Source organism: Dendrobium catenatum, unplaced genomic scaffold (genome assembly GCF_001605985.2).
Source record: "Dendrobium catenatum unplaced genomic scaffold, ASM160598v2 fragScaff_scaffold_113, whole genome shotgun sequence".
NCBI classification, from domain to species: domain Eukaryota; kingdom Viridiplantae; phylum Streptophyta; class Magnoliopsida; order Asparagales; family Orchidaceae; genus Dendrobium; species Dendrobium catenatum.
In genome coordinates, this window is record NW_021318575.1 from 1,155,673 (window position 1) to 1,173,691 (window position 18,019).

The window sequence follows — 18,019 nt, forward strand, 5'->3', positions numbered from 1 at the left end:
GATCTTGATAGAAGACGAAGATTTGAATGCACATAAACTAGATCTTCAGCTCGTTATGGAGTTATTTTATTCCTCTTCATTGATTGAATAAATAAGTATGTGCTCCAATTTCTCTCACAACAGGAAGAGGATGATACTTAATTATATGACATATATGGCAAAGCAGACATGTGTATATTCCTCCAAAATCATAATGGATATCCTCTATTTGAATTACTATCCTTCAACATAGAAATTATAATTTCATTTATATCTTGATTATTCATTGTTTTTATCTAGATAAGATTGTAACAAACCAATCATTAGTTTAAATCCCGCAAAATACTTTTACTGCCAAAAAGAAATGAAAATGAGAATATTTGATGATTGGGTATTAGGTGCGGATGTTGATTTGGTTTTGTGGATAGGAAATAATTAGTTTAAATCCCGCAAAATACAAGAAATTATATTTAAAAAAATTCATAAAATATTTAAGATACGCGTGTCGGACATGCGTGTCCAATTTGCATTTAATATTTTTTAATCGGACACGTTTTCGGCGTGTCCAACACATGTCGAAGGAGTGTCGGGCGAGTGTCGTGTCGGACACGGTGTCGGACACTGCACGCCTCTTTGAGGAGAAGTGTCGGTGCATCATAGGCTGCTGTCAACTTCTTATCCTTCGTTAGCCCATTAACGGCAAAGTACCTCTCCACCTTATATATCCACCCATACGCATCCTCCCCCTCGAAGATAGGCATCTTTAACTTCCTCGCCTTCTGATCTCAACCATTCCCCCTTATTCCTCCATAGCTTCCCCTCTCCCAAGTGCTCGGCCCACCCCACATCTCCCGGTTTTCCCTTGCCCTGCCATAGCCCAAACCCCATTCGAATTCCCCTCTTTTTTCCTTCAAAATCAACACCTCGGCGACCATAATGTCTCTCCCGGCATTCCCAATCGGCACCCCTTTGCTCGTACCTATCTCCTCTCTCCTCCCTTTGGAAAGGCTCCAGATAGGGTCTCTCTCCCTCAACGATTTCTACCTCATCTTCCTCCCTACGAATTTTCGAATTCGTGTTTTTTCTTTTCTCCTCTTTTGCCATGGAAGCCGCCATTTAGTTGTGGATTTCCGACATTTTCTTCATTATGTCTCAGAGATCGGCTACTTGTCCTTCTATGGAGGAAATCCTTTCCTCCACCGTTGTCTTGATATGTTTCATCTCCCATTCAAGCCTTTCTTCTAGTGCATCAACTTTCTTGGCCGCACCTCGATCCAAATTTTTGTAAATCCAAAAAATTCTGGATTTGGATTACAAAAACAACACTTCGTCCGTTCCCAACCAAAAATCAGCCGCTGAAATTTGTCAAAATCAACCCACGAACGGTCCCAAGACTTGCTCTGATATCAATTTGATAGGAAGTACTTGTAGATCGCAAGTATTTCCTATCAATCTTCTAAAAACAACGAGAATTCTTCACAAAAATCCGCACAAAATCACAAAAAATAGTAGATAATTTGTATTACTTGATGAAAGCGAAACGGAAAATAAAAAGATACACTTGATCCTCTATTCGAGGAGCAATTATTAGGTCCTTTCACTGGATGTAGAGGAAGGTTCGGTTTTAGCCAAAAATAGGTAAAAAGTGCAAATACCGAGTTTTTTGAAAAACTCGGTATTTTTTCAAAAAACTCGGTATTTGCACTTTTTTATGCAAATAAAAACTCCTATTCGAGAGGAGGATCGATCTCTCCCAAATCTCTAGACGCAGCTAGAGCCCAAAGGAAACCTAAAATCTAAGAGATCTCAAATTTCAGCCAAATTCAAGATGTCCTAACCATAGGAAAACAAAGTATTTAATGCATACAAATCAAAAGGAAATCTCTAAACAGTCTCTACATTCAAATTTCCCTCCCAAATCCCTCAAAAATCCATCCTAAATTGCTTTGTTTGCTTCGGCGGGGTGTGCGGCTGAATCACGAGGCGGAGGCTTCCGCCTCGTTCGCACCTAGGCCGGTCCCGCATGGACCAGCTAGATCGGTCCATTGGACCGGTCTAACAGGGCGCTGCCTCTCGACCCTATTTTTTCATCGTTGTACGCTTTGCAGATATGTCGGAGGTCTAAGGGGGAAGCGCCCCTGTTCAACTATCATTGTGTCGTAAAAGTCTTTCATCAAAGGAGTTGTGATTTTAATATTGCTAGCATTTATAATAAAAGCCATAAATGCAATCCATCTCTATTGCATAGGTTTAGATGGCGCTTTCTTCTCTGGCTTAAAAGGTAGTTGCAGCTTTATAGGGTTTCAATTGGCAGCCAATATCTCCATTATTATCCTTATAGAGTTAGGTGACCTCATTGCCATATCACGTTGCATTGAAGAGGCCCATATCATTCAATGGAGGATGCTTATCATAGTCTATTGCTAGTGGGAGATTATTGTATGCAGACATGGGACGGGAGAACCGTTCGGTTCCGCGCTCGGTACCGAGGGGTACCGAGCACTCGGTACTGAACACGGTATATTTTTGGAGCGACGTGGCGCTTTTTTATTGATCTCTAGAAGAATCCAAACCCGCATGTAATAATTTTTCAGTGCTAGTTCCTTTTCAAGAACTTGACACAAAATCTAGGTTTGGCCGAATCACTCATCACCAGCCTATCACCGCTAGCAGCATGGTTAGCTCACATCCACCTCTTATAAATGAAGAAAATGAGGGCTGTGCACCACTCTTATGGCATTCCTAACATCCCACGGGCAGTTAACAACAACATTTGATGGCTCTCTCTTCTGTAATCTCATTTTACCTGGCCTTCCCTTGCCATTGGCCACCTCTCATCTCCCATTTCCCATCTCTCCTTTACTCGAGCAGCGCCCTTGATGCAATAGTAATACAGAGTAAAAATTCTACTGTCTTTTTTTTTTTTTGTAAGAACTTAAATTCTTAACTATCGAGATATTGTCAATTTTGGTCTCGAGCTCGCTTTCCGAATAACAAGTTGAGCTCGTTAATGCTAAAACTGGACTCGACTCGACTCGTTTAGACCCTTACTCTGGGATGAGCACGCTTAACTGCAAAGTTTCTTAGTGAAGGATTTCACATTTTGTCGCTTAAACAAGTAGAACATTTGATCCTTATCTTAAAGAACATATTGATTGCCCTCCATAAACTTGATACAGGACGAACGCCAAATGTCGTCATTTTGACCGAGACGAGCATCGCAGGCAGCAGATTTCGCACGGTTTCTGCTTCAGATTTAAAGGAAGTTTGGTTCAGAGCTGCAACCAATCTTGGAATCAATGTTTTAGATCTTGGAACAATCAACCAATGGAAAACTGATGGTTTTCCTAATGTGTTCTCAGGACAAATGAAGACTAATCATTCACAAGTGTTGCTGATAGCCCTCCCCAATGCACTAGTTGGTGATTCCATGCAGGTAGCTGATGAGCTCCTCAGGTACAGAACAGGTCAAAAAACCCACCTGATAGCTGTTACTGGATCTTTGCACATAGTTTCTTCAGTATTATTAGCTGTTTCACAGAATTAATAGCTGTTGTTTGGTTTATCAGATTTTGTTTGGGACGGCTTTTGGACTGCTTTTTAAAGCAGTTTTGTAGTACACAAAATTCTAGTTTAAAATACTTTTTATACTAATAATTTACTTTAGAAAGGAGTTAAAAAGCTGAAACACTTGAAATTTTAATATTTTCTAATTTATTTTTAAGCAGTTTTTTAATATAAAATTTTATTTTTTTATTAAAAATTTACTTAAAGAATCGTTAAGAAATTCGTCCAAAATAAAACCTAAATATTTATAAAGAATCTAAGAATGAAGTTTTGTTTTAAATTTTTATTTAGGAGCTGTTTGATTAGGGGAGTTATGAATATAGATTAAATTAAATATAAGATTTTAAAAATTTTAGGTATTTAGATTGTTGGATTTCAAATGTAATGTTTTTTGAGAGTGCTTGAAAATCATCTTTTATATTTAAAATTTTTTCGCTATGAGCGAATTTTAAATACATGATTTGAATAGAAGTGATGATATTGGTTCGTCTCCATCGTTGCTAGTCGTTGTCACTGTCAGTCTATTTTGTTATCTTATTCGCTATTGCTGGATGCTGGTGATCGCAAACCACCACCGACATTTTTCTATCGCACGTTGCTGCCACCCGCCATCACCCTTGTTGTTGGCCAGCTCCAATTAACTCTTATTCCAAATGCACTGTTTTTTATTTATTTTGTATTTCATTATTAAAAAAAACCTCAATATTTATATTATACTCAATCAAAAACGTTAAAATTATTTTCAACACACTATTTTTACTTCACACTGTATTTTTTTCATCAACGCTAAATAAATAAATATTAGTGATGGATGTTTAATTATTTTGCATGCTTGAACTTTATTATCAATTAGATTTCTATATTTATCTGAAAACTAAATATTTGTTTAAAATTCTTAAAGAAATTATCTTTAGGCACTTGTCGAGCTCACAAAAGAAATTAATGTCATATTAATGCAATAAAATAATCCAATTAATACTTTTATACTACTTTAAACCAATAAGGGTGTGGTTCACTAAATTCACATAGTTAAAATTTTCAATAAGTTTTATAGTCTTGTATGGTTTCTACAATTCATGTATTAATTTTATTTTTTTTATTAGATTAAAAAATTTATTTAAGTATTCTAATTATTTTATTTGCATTTTATCTTTTCAAATTTAAATAAAATAAAAATATTTTACTACTAAATATTAAGGCTTAGTAACAATAATGATTTGGATGATGAAACATTGATAAATGAAAATGATTATAAAATTTTAATAAATTAAGAGTGAATTGGAGAGGAAGAGTAATGAATTTGGAGGACTTGAGAATGAAAGGCATAATAGTTTATATAATGAAAGTATTTTCTCAAAATTATGCATTCAAATGCGCCTTGTTTTATGATAAACCGTTCCACACTAAAAAAAGGGGGTTTTACATACATGTCATTTTATTTTATGCTATTTACATATCTAATATCTAAAACATTAATATTACATGACTACCACCTATAGAACAAATTTGGGTGCATGTAATGAAATATAAAAATTTATAGGATTGTATGCATGATATAAATGAATTATAGGAATGGTATATTTGATATTAAACTTGTATATGGATGGTAGAGATGTAATATTAATATTTTAGATGTTAGATATATAAATTAGTATGTATGTAAATTTCCCAAAAAAAAATTGCATTTTTATGTGAAGGAGAAAGATTGGAATTTGGCCAGCGTTCACAGCTCTGAATAAAAAATCGGAATTTTATGTTCGTCTGATATTTTAAACGAGATTTAAAGCACTAATTTCTATAAAGAATGAATTTTTTTAATGGAATGCGACAGACACGTTTGAGCCAACTCTCCATCCTGGCACCATCTATCCAACAACCCAATCGTCTTTCTCTCTCTTCTACCACGCAGCAAGCGCCTCCAAGCTTCACTGTTCATTCCGGAGGAGAAAGGAGCCATCTTTTGCAGAATCTTAGCATTACTACCTGCTGAGTATTCCTTTTTTGCGCTCTCCATCTTCTCTAAAGAGAAGGGGAATAATGGGGAAGGAAGTGAGGTCGGATTGTGAGACATGGCCGACACTGTGCCGGAAAAGCAATCAGATCTGGTTGAAGCTCTTCGTTTCCGTCCTCCTTGTGGGCGTCTCATTCCGCCTTTTGTTTCTTCGCTCTTCCTCCGTGCTTCCCGTCTCAGAAACCCCTGCTGTCGCCAAGAAAACCGAGTATCAGTTGAATGCGACGAGTGGTAAGTTTCTTGAATGGTTTTAAGCTTTATGGGGGGAGATTTCCTTCTTATGTTCTTATGTTGGTTTTGTGAGTCCCGCAGCGCAGGAAATTTTAGCAACTGAAGTGATTAAAGGGCTGTAGATGTTGTTTTTTTTCCTGTCTTTTGGGGAACAATTATTACGTCCTCCGACCGGACGTAGAGGAACGTCCAGTCGGAGGCAAATTCCCGCCAAAAAACGAGTTGTACCGAGAAAATACCGAGCAATACCAAACAATAATGAAGAATATCATCATTTGAAGACCCAATACCGAGTTATACCGGATTTTACCGAGCAAATACCGAGTTATACCAAAGTTGTACCGAGTTTTTCCCAGAAAAACTCGGTACAACTCGGTATTTCTCGGTACAGCTCGGTATAACTCGGTATTGATCTTTAGAGAACGGTATTCCTCATTATTATCAAATAATACCTAGTTGTACCGAGTAAATACCTAGTTTTTTGACGGGAAATTGCCTCCGACCGGACGTTCCTCTACTTCCTTGCACCGGACGTAATAAAAGTTCCCTTTTGGGGGTTATAGACTTGCATTTATTCTGCTAAAGAAGCTTTGAGACTTTAATATTTCTACATTTTTTTTCGGGTGCAGAGAAATTTGTTTTTTGTTGTGGGGGATTTACATTCATACCATTGAATTCTTATGCAAATGGTGAGCTATTCTAAATAATTATAAATTTAAGTGGAGAGCTGTCCAAAGCCTTAAATTTGAAACCGCGTAGCTGTTGCCATTTTCTCCTAACTGGTGTGACTCCAGGCAATTTTCTTTGACTCATTTTTGTGGCGAGTAAATGGATAGAAGTTCAAAACGATTTGTGAAGAATAGGTTTAACTAATGGAAAATTATGATTCATAAAACCTGAATAAGGCTAATGATACTGATGATGTTTTTCATTCATTTCACCTGAACTCTTTAGAGCTTATGTGATACTTATTTTGGAATACAATTGCCATTGTCGACCGGCCTCATGAGCAGATCCTCACCATTGTTTAAAAAAAAAAAAGTAGAATGGTAGGTTTTTCTTTTAAAGATTTGGTTACTCTTGGTTAGATGGTTACTTTCTGCTTTTTTCTTGTTTGTTTGAATTTAATTGCTTCATTTTGCTTGCATTTCCTTCAGTTCTTAAGTTCCAAATGTTGCTATAAGATTTTGCTTTATGGTGTGATTCAGTTGTGAATGCCAATTGCAGAAAAATGTGATATTTTCACTGGAGAATGGGTTCCAAGTCTTTCAAGACCTCCTTACACAAATGAAAGCTGCCGTTTTATTGAAGACCCCCAGAATTGTTTGAAGAATGGACGTCCGGACACGGATTATCTTTATTGGAGATGGAAACCATATGGTTGCAGTCTACTTTCTTTCGATGGAGAGAAGTTTTTGGAGAAAATGCGGAATAAAGCTTGGGCATTGATTGGTGATTCAATTCTTCGCAATCATATCCAATCATTGATATGTCTTCTATCTAAGGTACACAGTATGTGATAATTCATTTTAATGTCTTGGAGATATAGGTTTGGAGCATCACTGAACTCTGTATTTTCTATTCCATGAATATTTGCTTATGGCACTGGTTTACAGTATATCCTCATTCTATGAATATTTCCTACTGATGCACGATCAGGTCCATAATATAGGCTTGTGATCATGGACAGTACTATGAACATTGGCTCTAGATGTACACATCTCAGAAGTCTTTTTGTTTTTTATGTTGGAGATATACTCATCTACCAAGTTCTAATAGCAGAAGGTGTAAAATACCTCATCCTTGCAATTAAAATTTGGTTTAAATTATGGTAAAAAAAGGAATTTATAGCGAGAGCTGTAACTTCTCTTTCTTTATTAATGATAAATGTTCCATTTTCAAATTTGTTGTTTTAGAATTTATGATGGCATTTAATTCCATTATAACAGGTGATTAATAATTTGATGAACTGACTTTGGAAGGCGAACATTGTTTCTTTATGCTAGATTTATTTTGTTCACCACTCATTTTAGTGAAACTTTAGACCTTTTAGTTTAAATGGTGTAGAAATCAGAAGTACTTTTTATTTCGGTGGCGACATTTGAACCTCATACCTACACTTTGGAAGTCGAAGGCAATAACGCTCAACCAATGTGTGTTATGCATGATCTGAGACTTAGCAATTTTGTTATCTTTAGATGATGGTATGCAATTTGGAGCATTCGGTTCTCTCTTGCAAATCATAACCTTTTCTTGTTGGTGGTTTTAATTTTATATTTATCATACTCTCTTGATGTAGTTGAATCCATTTGGTTATTAAAGCAAAATCAGAGCAAGTTAATTTAACCTTGGAAAAGGAATTGACATATGTTAGAGCTTGTGACCCGAATTATGTTGGGCTTGGGTCGAGGGATTGCTGGTGGTGGTCGAGGGATGAGGTGGATAGGTTTTTTTGTGGCTATTTTATGTTAGCCACCACTTTCTACTTGTAACTATTTTTTTCAACATAGTGAGTTTCTTTATGTTTTGTAGTCTATTCTTCATTCTTTTGATGCAACGTTTTTACTGATTGAGATTGAGTTGGCTAATTTGTCCAAGTTCTTCTTCTTATTGGCAATGTTTAAAAGTGCTCCATTTGTACCTTAAATAATTGTAACTTCACATTTAAACCTTTTCTTTTCTTATTAATTTCACATTTTTTTACTTCTTTACAACCCTAATATATTTCCAGAGTTTTGTGATGATTTTTTATTTGATAGACTCATTTGATCTGAATCTGTTATCAATTGATCATGAAAATGGGGGTGTTCATTCGTTTTATTCAGTTTATATTGTTTTCGAAGAATCATTTTGAATGTACTTTCTAACATTTGAAAATAGTTGTATCAATATTGTGAGGATGTAACCATATTTCTCAAGGAATATAGTAGTCTGTGTATGAGGTGAATGTAGAGAACCTGTAGATTTTATGTGATTCAATGAAAAGAAGTGTATAATATTCGAAAGTTAATTCTATGTAGTTTTAGAAGGGTTTATAGCAGAATTTTTTTTTACACTACAGAAAAATAGGGTTTCACAGTACTTATTTTAGACTATTACAATGATTTAATTACCACAAAAAAAACAGCAGCGGTTCTAGAACCACTGGAAGATTGACATGTTCGTTGTCTGCTACAAAGGGTTTTCACAATGGTTTTCCAACCATTGGGGAAAGAAATTTTAGCACTACATTCAGCAGTGCTTCAAACGGTGCTATATTTGCAAAATTGCTGCAATGATGCAGATGGCAGTTTAAAAAGTTTCAAATGCTCCAATTTTTTAAATTTAATGTGTGTGTGTGTGCGCGCGCGCGTGTGTGTATGCGTGTGCGTGTGCGTGTGTGTGCAATCATATCCAGAAGATGCTCAACATTTCACATGTTAAAAATGTCAAATAATACATGCATAGATGCTTGAACATAAATTTAAATATAAAAAAATTATGTCAAGGACTTATGGTGTAAAAAATATATCATGTTTATAAGAAATTTATTCAAAATAAGTTCATATTTTATCAATAAATACAAAATCATGTATAATTGCCCTAATATAATCTTTCCTAAAGCAGCCACCCGAATCTGAAAGGAGAACGGTGTGATCCGGGTGAGCCTCCCGCGGATCCCCAACCTAGCCATGTGATCAAGGGCCAAAGGACGACTGAGATTTAATAGCGTGATCCCGGTGAGCCTCCCACAGATCCCCATGCTGGTTGTGGGATCAAGGGTCTAGGGACGGTTGGGATTTTAACACTCCCCATCAAGCTAGGGAATACAGATCTGTCATTCCCAGTTTGGTAATTGGTTCCAAAAAAGTAGAGTTATCATCCAAGTTCCTTGGTGTATCATAGAGTCTTCAATTTGATCAAAACTTTGAGAGAAATTAGCTTCAGATATTACAGTGGAAAGGGGTGGAAATAAAGGCTATATTAAGCAGGACAACAATGAAGGCTACATTGATTATAGATAGGATAACAACCACAAGGGAAGGCCGACAATGAAGGCACGACAATATGAAAAAAAAATGTTTTAAGGTTGCGGTAAGCTTCAAGGACAACAGTAGAAAAACATGTCTCAAGCAGCTCAACACTTGGCATGCAAATCTCCTCCCATTCGATCGAGCTAGCTTCAACCAATGCAAATCACTCGTCCGACTCCACCCGAGCACTAATGTTCGATCGACCCCGTTCAGGTGCACACATGGCCTTCCCTCTCGATCTCTCCTTGGTCTTGGACGAATGAAGGAAGCAGAATGACCAATATTCCTTAGAATTTCGACAATGAAGGCCGGTCGAAGGACTAGTATTCCTCAGAATTCTGGCAATAAAGACCGGTGGTGGGAATCTATATTCCTTAGAATTCCAGCAATGAAGGATGGTGGTGGGAACCTCTATTCCTTAGAATTTTGGCAATGAAGGTCGGTGGTGGGAACATGTATTCTTCAGAGTTTCAGCAATGAAGACTGGTGGTGGGAACCTGTATTCCTCATACTTTCGACAATGAAGGTCGGTTGTGGGAACTTGTATTTCTCAGAATTTTGGCAATGAAGGCCGGTGGTGGGAACTTGTATTTTTTAGAATTCCATCAATGAAGGCTGATGGTGGGAACTTGTATTCCTCATAATTCCACCAATGAAGGCCATTCGTGAGAATCTTGCTCTGATATCATGTTAAATTTAGAGAATTGAAGAGGAAAAAAGCTTAATTTTATTTTAGAAAACTATTCCTATTTATAGATCTATAAATGATATCTTAATAAAGAAACAAATTATTATGGAATCATGCATACTTTCTCTAATATAATCCTTCATAAATCAACCACCTGAATATGGAAGGAGAGCAGCTTGATTCAGGTGTGCTTCCCATGAATCTCCATCCTAGCCATGGGATCAAGGGTTAAGGGATGATTGAGATTTAACAACATGATCCAGGTGAGCCTCCAACGGATCCCCATGTTGGTTGTGGGATGAAGGGCCGAGGAACGGTTGGGATTTTAACATATACTTATCCAACACCTAAAACTATTTTAAGGGTCAAATATTCCACTCTATTAGCTCTCTCCGTGCACTATGAAATCTCATGTGCAATCCCCTCTAGCTCACACTAATATCTCTTAATCTTGGCCGACCTCGCATTCGTTGGCATGTGACCTGAAGCATTCGGTGCCAACTGACCCTTCTTTGCCTGTAGAAATGTCAGAACTAGTGAAGGCCACAACTAAATAGGGGGTTTTCTCCTCTTACAGAGCAATTTGCTCTTCTTCTTCTTCTTCTATGATCTACTCACCAATTCTTTGCCCACAGACTACATGTAGAGTTGGTCGAGGTCACAACTACCTATGATTTTTTCTCCACCTATAACCCATTTTGATCTTCTTCTTCTTCCAATCCAGGAGGAATTTTGAGAATCAATTGGCCGTAAAATTTCAACTAAAAGGTGAGATAACAATCCTAATAGCAAGCAATAAACAGATCAATACACTATTTTCTATACTTTTAGCAACATTGGTTTAAATCGGTGTTACAATTACAAGTGATAAGTATGTAAGCAATGGTTAAAATCTTGCAAGCAATACACAAATTAAGACATAATGATAAAAAGATTCAGATAATAAGAAAGCTCATGTCAAGCAGTTCAAGAAAGAAGAATATTAGAAATTTGATCTTTTTAGCCACATCATTCCCACAAATTTGGAGGCAATATTATAAAAATTGAGGACATAAAAACATTAAAAAGTACAATTTTATGTAGGAGGTAATTATAAAAGGTAATTTATGCATAAAAGCTAATGATACCCTGACCAAAGTTTCATCAGAATGGGCTTTAAAATTCAATATTTAGCATTCATATGGCATAAAAAGAGTAGTATTTTAAATAATAAATTTTATTGATCAAAACATAATGGCAATTTAGCAAGTAAAGACCACTTCAAAGATGGATGAAAAGTCAGTTAATTATACATACAGAGTTGTGTATTTTTTTCAGTGTTTAATTTATTATTATTTATAGTTATTAATAGTATTTTAATTTTGTTATTAATTTATGTTATGGTGGAGTTAGTATCAATCATATATAATGTAGAACAATGCCTTTGATGTGAGATATAAAATTGTAGTGAAATTAGAACAAGCTTAAATAGAAGCTGGAGAATTGTAATATTAGAAATTTGAATACAGTAGCCTTGTTAATGCATGCCATTACTTCTGTGAGCTTCTTGAAATAAGTGTTTCCTTTCCTGGATTCCTAATTTTATGTCATCTGAATTGAAACAACTAATGAGACTCATCTCTTATCTTTTGATTTAATATGTTATTTTGTTGGCAGTTTTTATGAGATGGCCTGTTTGATGTCAAATATCATTTCTATCTAATTGTTGGGACATCTTTTTAGAACACAAGGAATGTTCCAAATTTTACTTGAATGCAAATTCCTGGGAATTTGCTTTCTCAAATGAATATGGAACTTCTGACCGTAAGGTGCATTTAAAATGGTTATTGAGAACTCTCATGAGTCTGTAAATGTTAAACTTGGTCTTGAATTAAAGTGGCAAAGGTACCTTGTGCGCTTTGATGACTCTGTATACTTTATGGGGGTGCTGGAAACCATCATCTTCTTTCATGCTATTTTCTTTTGCAATTTTTATTTATTTATAGGAAATGAATTGCATTAAGGATGAAGATCAAAAAGTGGTTTTTTTAGAAGAGGATATTCAACAAAGGTGGATGAGATACTTTTGTGAAGTTTTTCAATGAAGATTGTGAGAATATGATTAACTTTAGTGACCTTAGCACTCTAAATTAAAAAAAAAGAGTTTATTTTTATCGGCGTATTAGTAAAACTAAAGTTAGAGAGATTTTAAAGAAAATAAAGTGTGAAGTGTGGAAAAACTAGTGGACCTGATGATATTCCACTAGAGGTGTGGAAATGCTTAGGAGTTGAAGGAATTTCTTGGCTTACTAAAATTTTTAATTTTATTTTGAAGACTAAAAATATGACAAATGTGTGGAGAATGAGTGTGTTGATTCCTTTTTATAAGAATAAAGGTGATGCACAAGATTGTCCGAATTATAGAGGAATTAATTTGACCTGTCATACTTAAAAAACTTTGGGAGCGAGTTATGGAGCATAGGTTACGATGTGATACTAATGTTTCTCAAAATAAATTTGGACTCACACCGGGTAGGTCTACTATGGAAACTATTCATTTATTGAGAGGGTTGATGGAGAAGTTTAGAGAGAATAAGGAGGATGTACATATGATATTTATTGATTTAGAGAAAGCATATGATAAAGTTCTAAGAAAAGTGCTATGGAGAGTTCTAGAAAATAAAGGGGTTAATAATGCTTATATTCAAGTCATTAGGGATATGTATATAGGAGCTGTTACTTGTGTTCAAACACAAGGTGGTTTGACCAAGTATATTCCTATTTCAGTAGGATTATATCAAGTATCAACCTTAAGCCCTTATCTTTTTGTTTTAGTCATGGATGTTCTCACTAGACATTTTCAAGAGGATTTACCTTGGTGTATGCTTTTTGTTGATGATATTCTTCTTGTTGATAAGACTAGGGAGGGAGTTGAAGGTAAACTCGAATTATGTAGGTCAACCTTCGAGTAAAGGTTTTAATTTGAGTAATCTAAAACCGAATACATGGAGTGTAATTTTAGTATTAATAAATCTAGTGGGGGGTTTGTGATTTTGAGCAATAAAGTCATTAATAAGTGTACTCATTTTAGATATCTTGGTTCTATTGTTCAGAGTGATGGTGAAATAGATGGGATATTATAAGTAGAATTCAAGTTGGATGGTTGAAGTGGAGAAATGCTTCAGGTTTGTTGTGTGATAGAAAAATACCACTCAAATTAAAGGGAAAATTTTATAAGATGGTTGTGAGACCTGCAATGCTTTATGGCGTAGAGTGTTGGCCAAAAAAGAGAAGCTTATTTTTAAGTTAAGAGTTGCTAAGATGAGGATGCTCAAGTGGTTGAGTGGATTTACTCTTAGAGACAGGATATGAAATGAGCATATCTGTGAAATGGTTGAAGTGGCTCCAATGATAGATAAGATTAGAGAGAGTCTCCTTAGATGGTTTGGTCATGTAAAACGGTGGTCTTCCCATGACCTTGTTAGGAGAGTAGATGTATTAGATTTGACCTATGTTAAGAAAGGTAGAGGTAGACCTAAAAAGTCTTGGTTAGAAAATATTAGAATGATCTTTCTTTATTAGATTTAAATGAGAATTTGACTCTTAACATGACACAAAGGAAAAAAAAAGATTCATGTAGCTGACCCCATGTAGTGGGATAAAGGTTTGATGTTGTTGTTGTAATGGAAGTCAAGGAAGTCGCTTTCTCACACATTTTCTTTTCCCAGTTTTTTTTTTTAAATTTATGTGAAGTCACATTCTCACATATTTCTAAGTTGTTGGTTGGTTGGGAAGCAGATTTGGGGTGAAGATGACAAATTTGACCTTGGAGATGAGGCAGACGGTGACGAAAGGCTCGGGATTCCATAGGAGTTTGATCAAGTGTGGGAGAGGTGGATTCAAGGGAGACATAAATGGATATTAAGGTTTGGTGGAATGGAAGTGGGGTGGAATTAGGGTAGCGGCGGATGGTGGCATGACTAGATTTAGGGTTGATGATTTGATTTTATGTGTGATCGGTTTTAAGAGTGCTGCTTTAAATGGAGAAGGATAAAGATTTGATGTTGTTGTTGTAATGGAAATCAAGGAAGTCGCTTTCTCACACATTTTCTTTTCCCAGTTTTTTTTTTTTTAAATTTATGTGAAGTCACATTCTCACATATTTCTAAGCTGTTGGTTGGTTGGGAAGCGGATTTGGCGTGAAGATGACAAATTTGACCTTGGAGATGAGGCAGATGGTGACGAAAGGCTCGGGATTCCATAGTAGGAGTTTGATCAAGTGTGGGAGAGGTGGATTCAAGGGAGACATAAATGGATATTAAGGTTTGGTGGAATGGAAGTGGGGTGGGATTAGGGTAGCGGCGGATGGTGGCATGACTAGATTTAGGGTTGATGATTTGATTTTATGTGTGATCGGTTTTAAGAGTGCTGCTTTAAATGGAGAAGACATTGGACAACGATGAGATTCGAAAAGAGCATATCAAAAATATCTTAGAAAATAATGAAAACACAAAAAATAGAGCAATTAAAGGTATAATTAGGCAATTTGAGGTTTGCTAAAATTTTAGGTATTGATGAGGGAGAAGAATTTAATCAATTTGAGGATGCATACAGCTGCCGGTAATTAGAAGAGAGGGAGTACCCACTAAAACATGTTTCATTTATTATTTTGCCTATTCTAATTACCCCAAAGGAAGGGTATATATAGCAATACATGACCTATAAGAGTCAACTAAATAACCTGTAGATTCACATGACCTACAAATAACACACTAAATATCTTTTTATATTTATTCATATCAGTCTCTTAACGAATTCTTTGGTCCATTACCTCTGACTTATCATTTGTTATTCAGTTTGCGACCATTTTACATTCATGGAATCTTTTTTTCTTTCTTTCTTTCTTGATTTTTGACCTACTTCTAGCAATGTGAGTGTAGATAACTAATTTTTAAGAGAAAAAAAAATTCAATTATTGCTTAATTTTTACTAATATTTTTGTATTTTACTGAATATTTTCATCAATACATAATGTTTTTAGTCTAACGGTTTATTTGGTCAATTAATGCTGGATTACAGGCTGAGGAACCTGTTGAGGTCTACCATGACAAGGATTTCAAATCTAGAAGATGGCACTTCCCTTCTCACAACTTCACACTCTCTCTTGTGTGGGCACCTTTCCTGGTTAAAGCTGAAATTTTTGAGAATGATGACGGCCAATCGGATTCTGATATTCAACTACACCTCGACACCCTCGACAGTAAATGGACCGAGAATTATCGCGACTTCGACTACATTGTGATCTCTGCTGGGCAGTGGTTTCTGAAAACCGCAATCTACTGGGAGAACCGCAAAGTTGTTGGTTGCCATTACTGCCCTGGGAAGAACTTAACAGAACTCGGGTTTGATCATGCATATCGAATGAGCCTCAGAAAGCTCTTCAATCACATTCTATCATCTGATCATAAGCCCTTAGTTATTTACCGAACCTGGACACCGGATCACTTCGAAAACGGAGAGTGGTTCAGCGGGGGGACATGCAACCGAACTAAGCCTTACAAGGCCGGGGAATTCCGTGGCAGAGACGTCGATCATCTAATGAGGAACATTGAATTGGAGGAGTTTCAGAAAGTGAAAGCTAGAAGTTCTGAGGACGGAATTCGTCTCAAGCTCCTGGATACCTATAACCTTTCCTTGCAAAGACCTGATGGCCATCCAGGGCCATATAGAACATTCCACCCTTTTGACAAGGAGAAGAATGCTCTTGTCCAGAATGACTGTCTACACTGGTGTTTGCCTGGTCCTATAGATGCCTGGAATGATTTGCTTATGGATATGCTGCTCAATGATTCATAACTTTATTCATGTATTTGGATTATGAGATTCTTCACTGTATTTGCTTCATCAGAAGCTCATTTCAGATTTGTCGATCGGAGCTAAGGATTGCAATCATGGTTAATCCTCTAAATTATCTCTTATGTTAGTGTGACTTAGGCTTCGTTTGGGACGACTTTCTTACTGCTTTATAAAGTAGTTTTTTAGTACAAAATATTGTTAAACTAAAAAAAATTGTACTAAAAAATTGTTTCAGAAAACAGTAAGAAAACCGCCCCAAACGAAGCCTTAACGATTCTGCAGGCATTCTCTGGAAGAAGAGAAAAAAAAGCTCCATTCATAAAGTTCACCTCAACATCATTCTTCATTGTCAATATTTGTTAAGAAATTTGAATTATGTAAATTGTTGTTTACCCTTAATGTTCAGTGCTTGTATTCATTGTGGGTTTGGATGTTACATTAGTAATTATCATTCTGTAATTTCAGAATAGATTGATAATCTAAGGCTTTCTATTCTAAATTTTGTTGTTGTTTGGTTCATTAGTGTTCTCTTATAGTATATTGAAAATATTTTTCTTTGGATGTACACTTGCTCTTAAATCCAAATTTATTCATGAGCGATATCTGAGTATTACTAGCAAGATTGGTTACGACAAAAAGAGTAAAGGAAGATGAGAGAAAAAGAGAATTTTATGATGTTTTATTATAAAAAATTAAGAAGCTAGATATAATAAGCTGTTGTGTCTCTTAATGCTTGCCCTCTGACGTCTTGGTTATAGGTGAGGGTAGATGCAAGCAGTGGCGGAGACACAAAATGTATTTAGCTGGTGGTTTAAATTAATTTTTTTTTAAAAAAAAAATTTCTCAACTTTTTACATCTAGGCTTACAACTGGTATATGTAATTTTAAATTTTTATTAAAATAGCATGAAATTACATACAACAACAACAACATCATCAAGCCTTTATCCCACTACGTGGGGTCGGCTACATGAATTCATTTTCTCCATTGGGTCCTATTAAAAGTCAAATTCTCGTTTAGATATAATAAAGAAAGGTCATTTCTAATATTTTCTAACCAAGTCTTTTTAGGTCTACCCCTATCTTTCTTAACATAACTCAAATCTAATACCTCTACTCTCCTAACCGGGTCATCGGAAGGTGGCCGTTTTATGTGACCAAACCATCTAAGGCAACTCTCTCTAATCTTATCTTCTATTGGAGTTACTCCAACCTTTTCATGTATATGCTTATTTCGTATCCTATCTCTAAGGGTAAAGCCACTCATCCACCTGAGCATCCTCATCTCTGCCACACTTAACTTAGGATTATGCTTCTCTTTTAATGGTCAACATTCGGCACCATAAAGCATTGCAGTCCTCACTACCATCTTATAGAATTTTCCCTTAAGTTTGAGGGGTACATTTCTATCAAATAACAAGCCAGATGCATTCTTCCACTTCAACCATCCAACATGAAATTACATATGTAAAGAAATTAAAAAATAATAAAAATATTAGCTTTAAAATATATGATAAAAGAATATATTATATAAAAATGTATATGTAATCAATAAAACAAGAAAAATTAAGTGGACTCTTACTTCAAAACTTTAGTGGTCAACCCGCGAACCCGTTTAATTCAAAAAATTTCGAATCCCGCCTCTGCCCACTGCTCGCCCGAGCTGCCCGCCCGTGCTGCCCCGCCTCGCTGCCCG

At 35.8% G+C, this 18,019-nt stretch overlaps 2 protein-coding genes across 2 annotated transcripts in view; both read left to right on the forward strand.

Annotated features, from left to right (window-relative positions):
- LOC110094420 (dihydrofolate synthetase) overlaps positions 1–3,645 on the forward strand; it is a 32,045-nt gene extending 28,400 nt beyond the window's left edge. Inside the window, exon 9 of the mRNA XM_028697590.1 lies at positions 3,159–3,645. Within this exon, the coding sequence (XP_028553423.1) occupies positions 3,159–3,526 (368 nt within the window). The 3' untranslated portion in view covers positions 3,527–3,645. The remainder of the gene's footprint in view (positions 1–3,158) is intronic.
- Positions 3,646–5,397: 1,752 nt separating this feature from the next.
- Positions 5,398–16,375, forward strand: LOC110093784 (protein trichome birefringence-like 26). The gene is made up of 3 exons (XM_020818778.2): positions 5,398–5,788; positions 7,016–7,293; positions 15,548–16,375. The coding sequence occupies exons 1-3, from the start codon at positions 5,584–5,586 to the stop codon at positions 16,322–16,324; spliced, it is 1,260 nt and encodes a 419-aa protein (XP_020674437.1). The 5' UTR covers positions 5,398–5,583; the 3' UTR covers positions 16,325–16,375.
- The last annotated feature ends 1,644 nt before the right edge of the window (positions 16,376–18,019 follow it).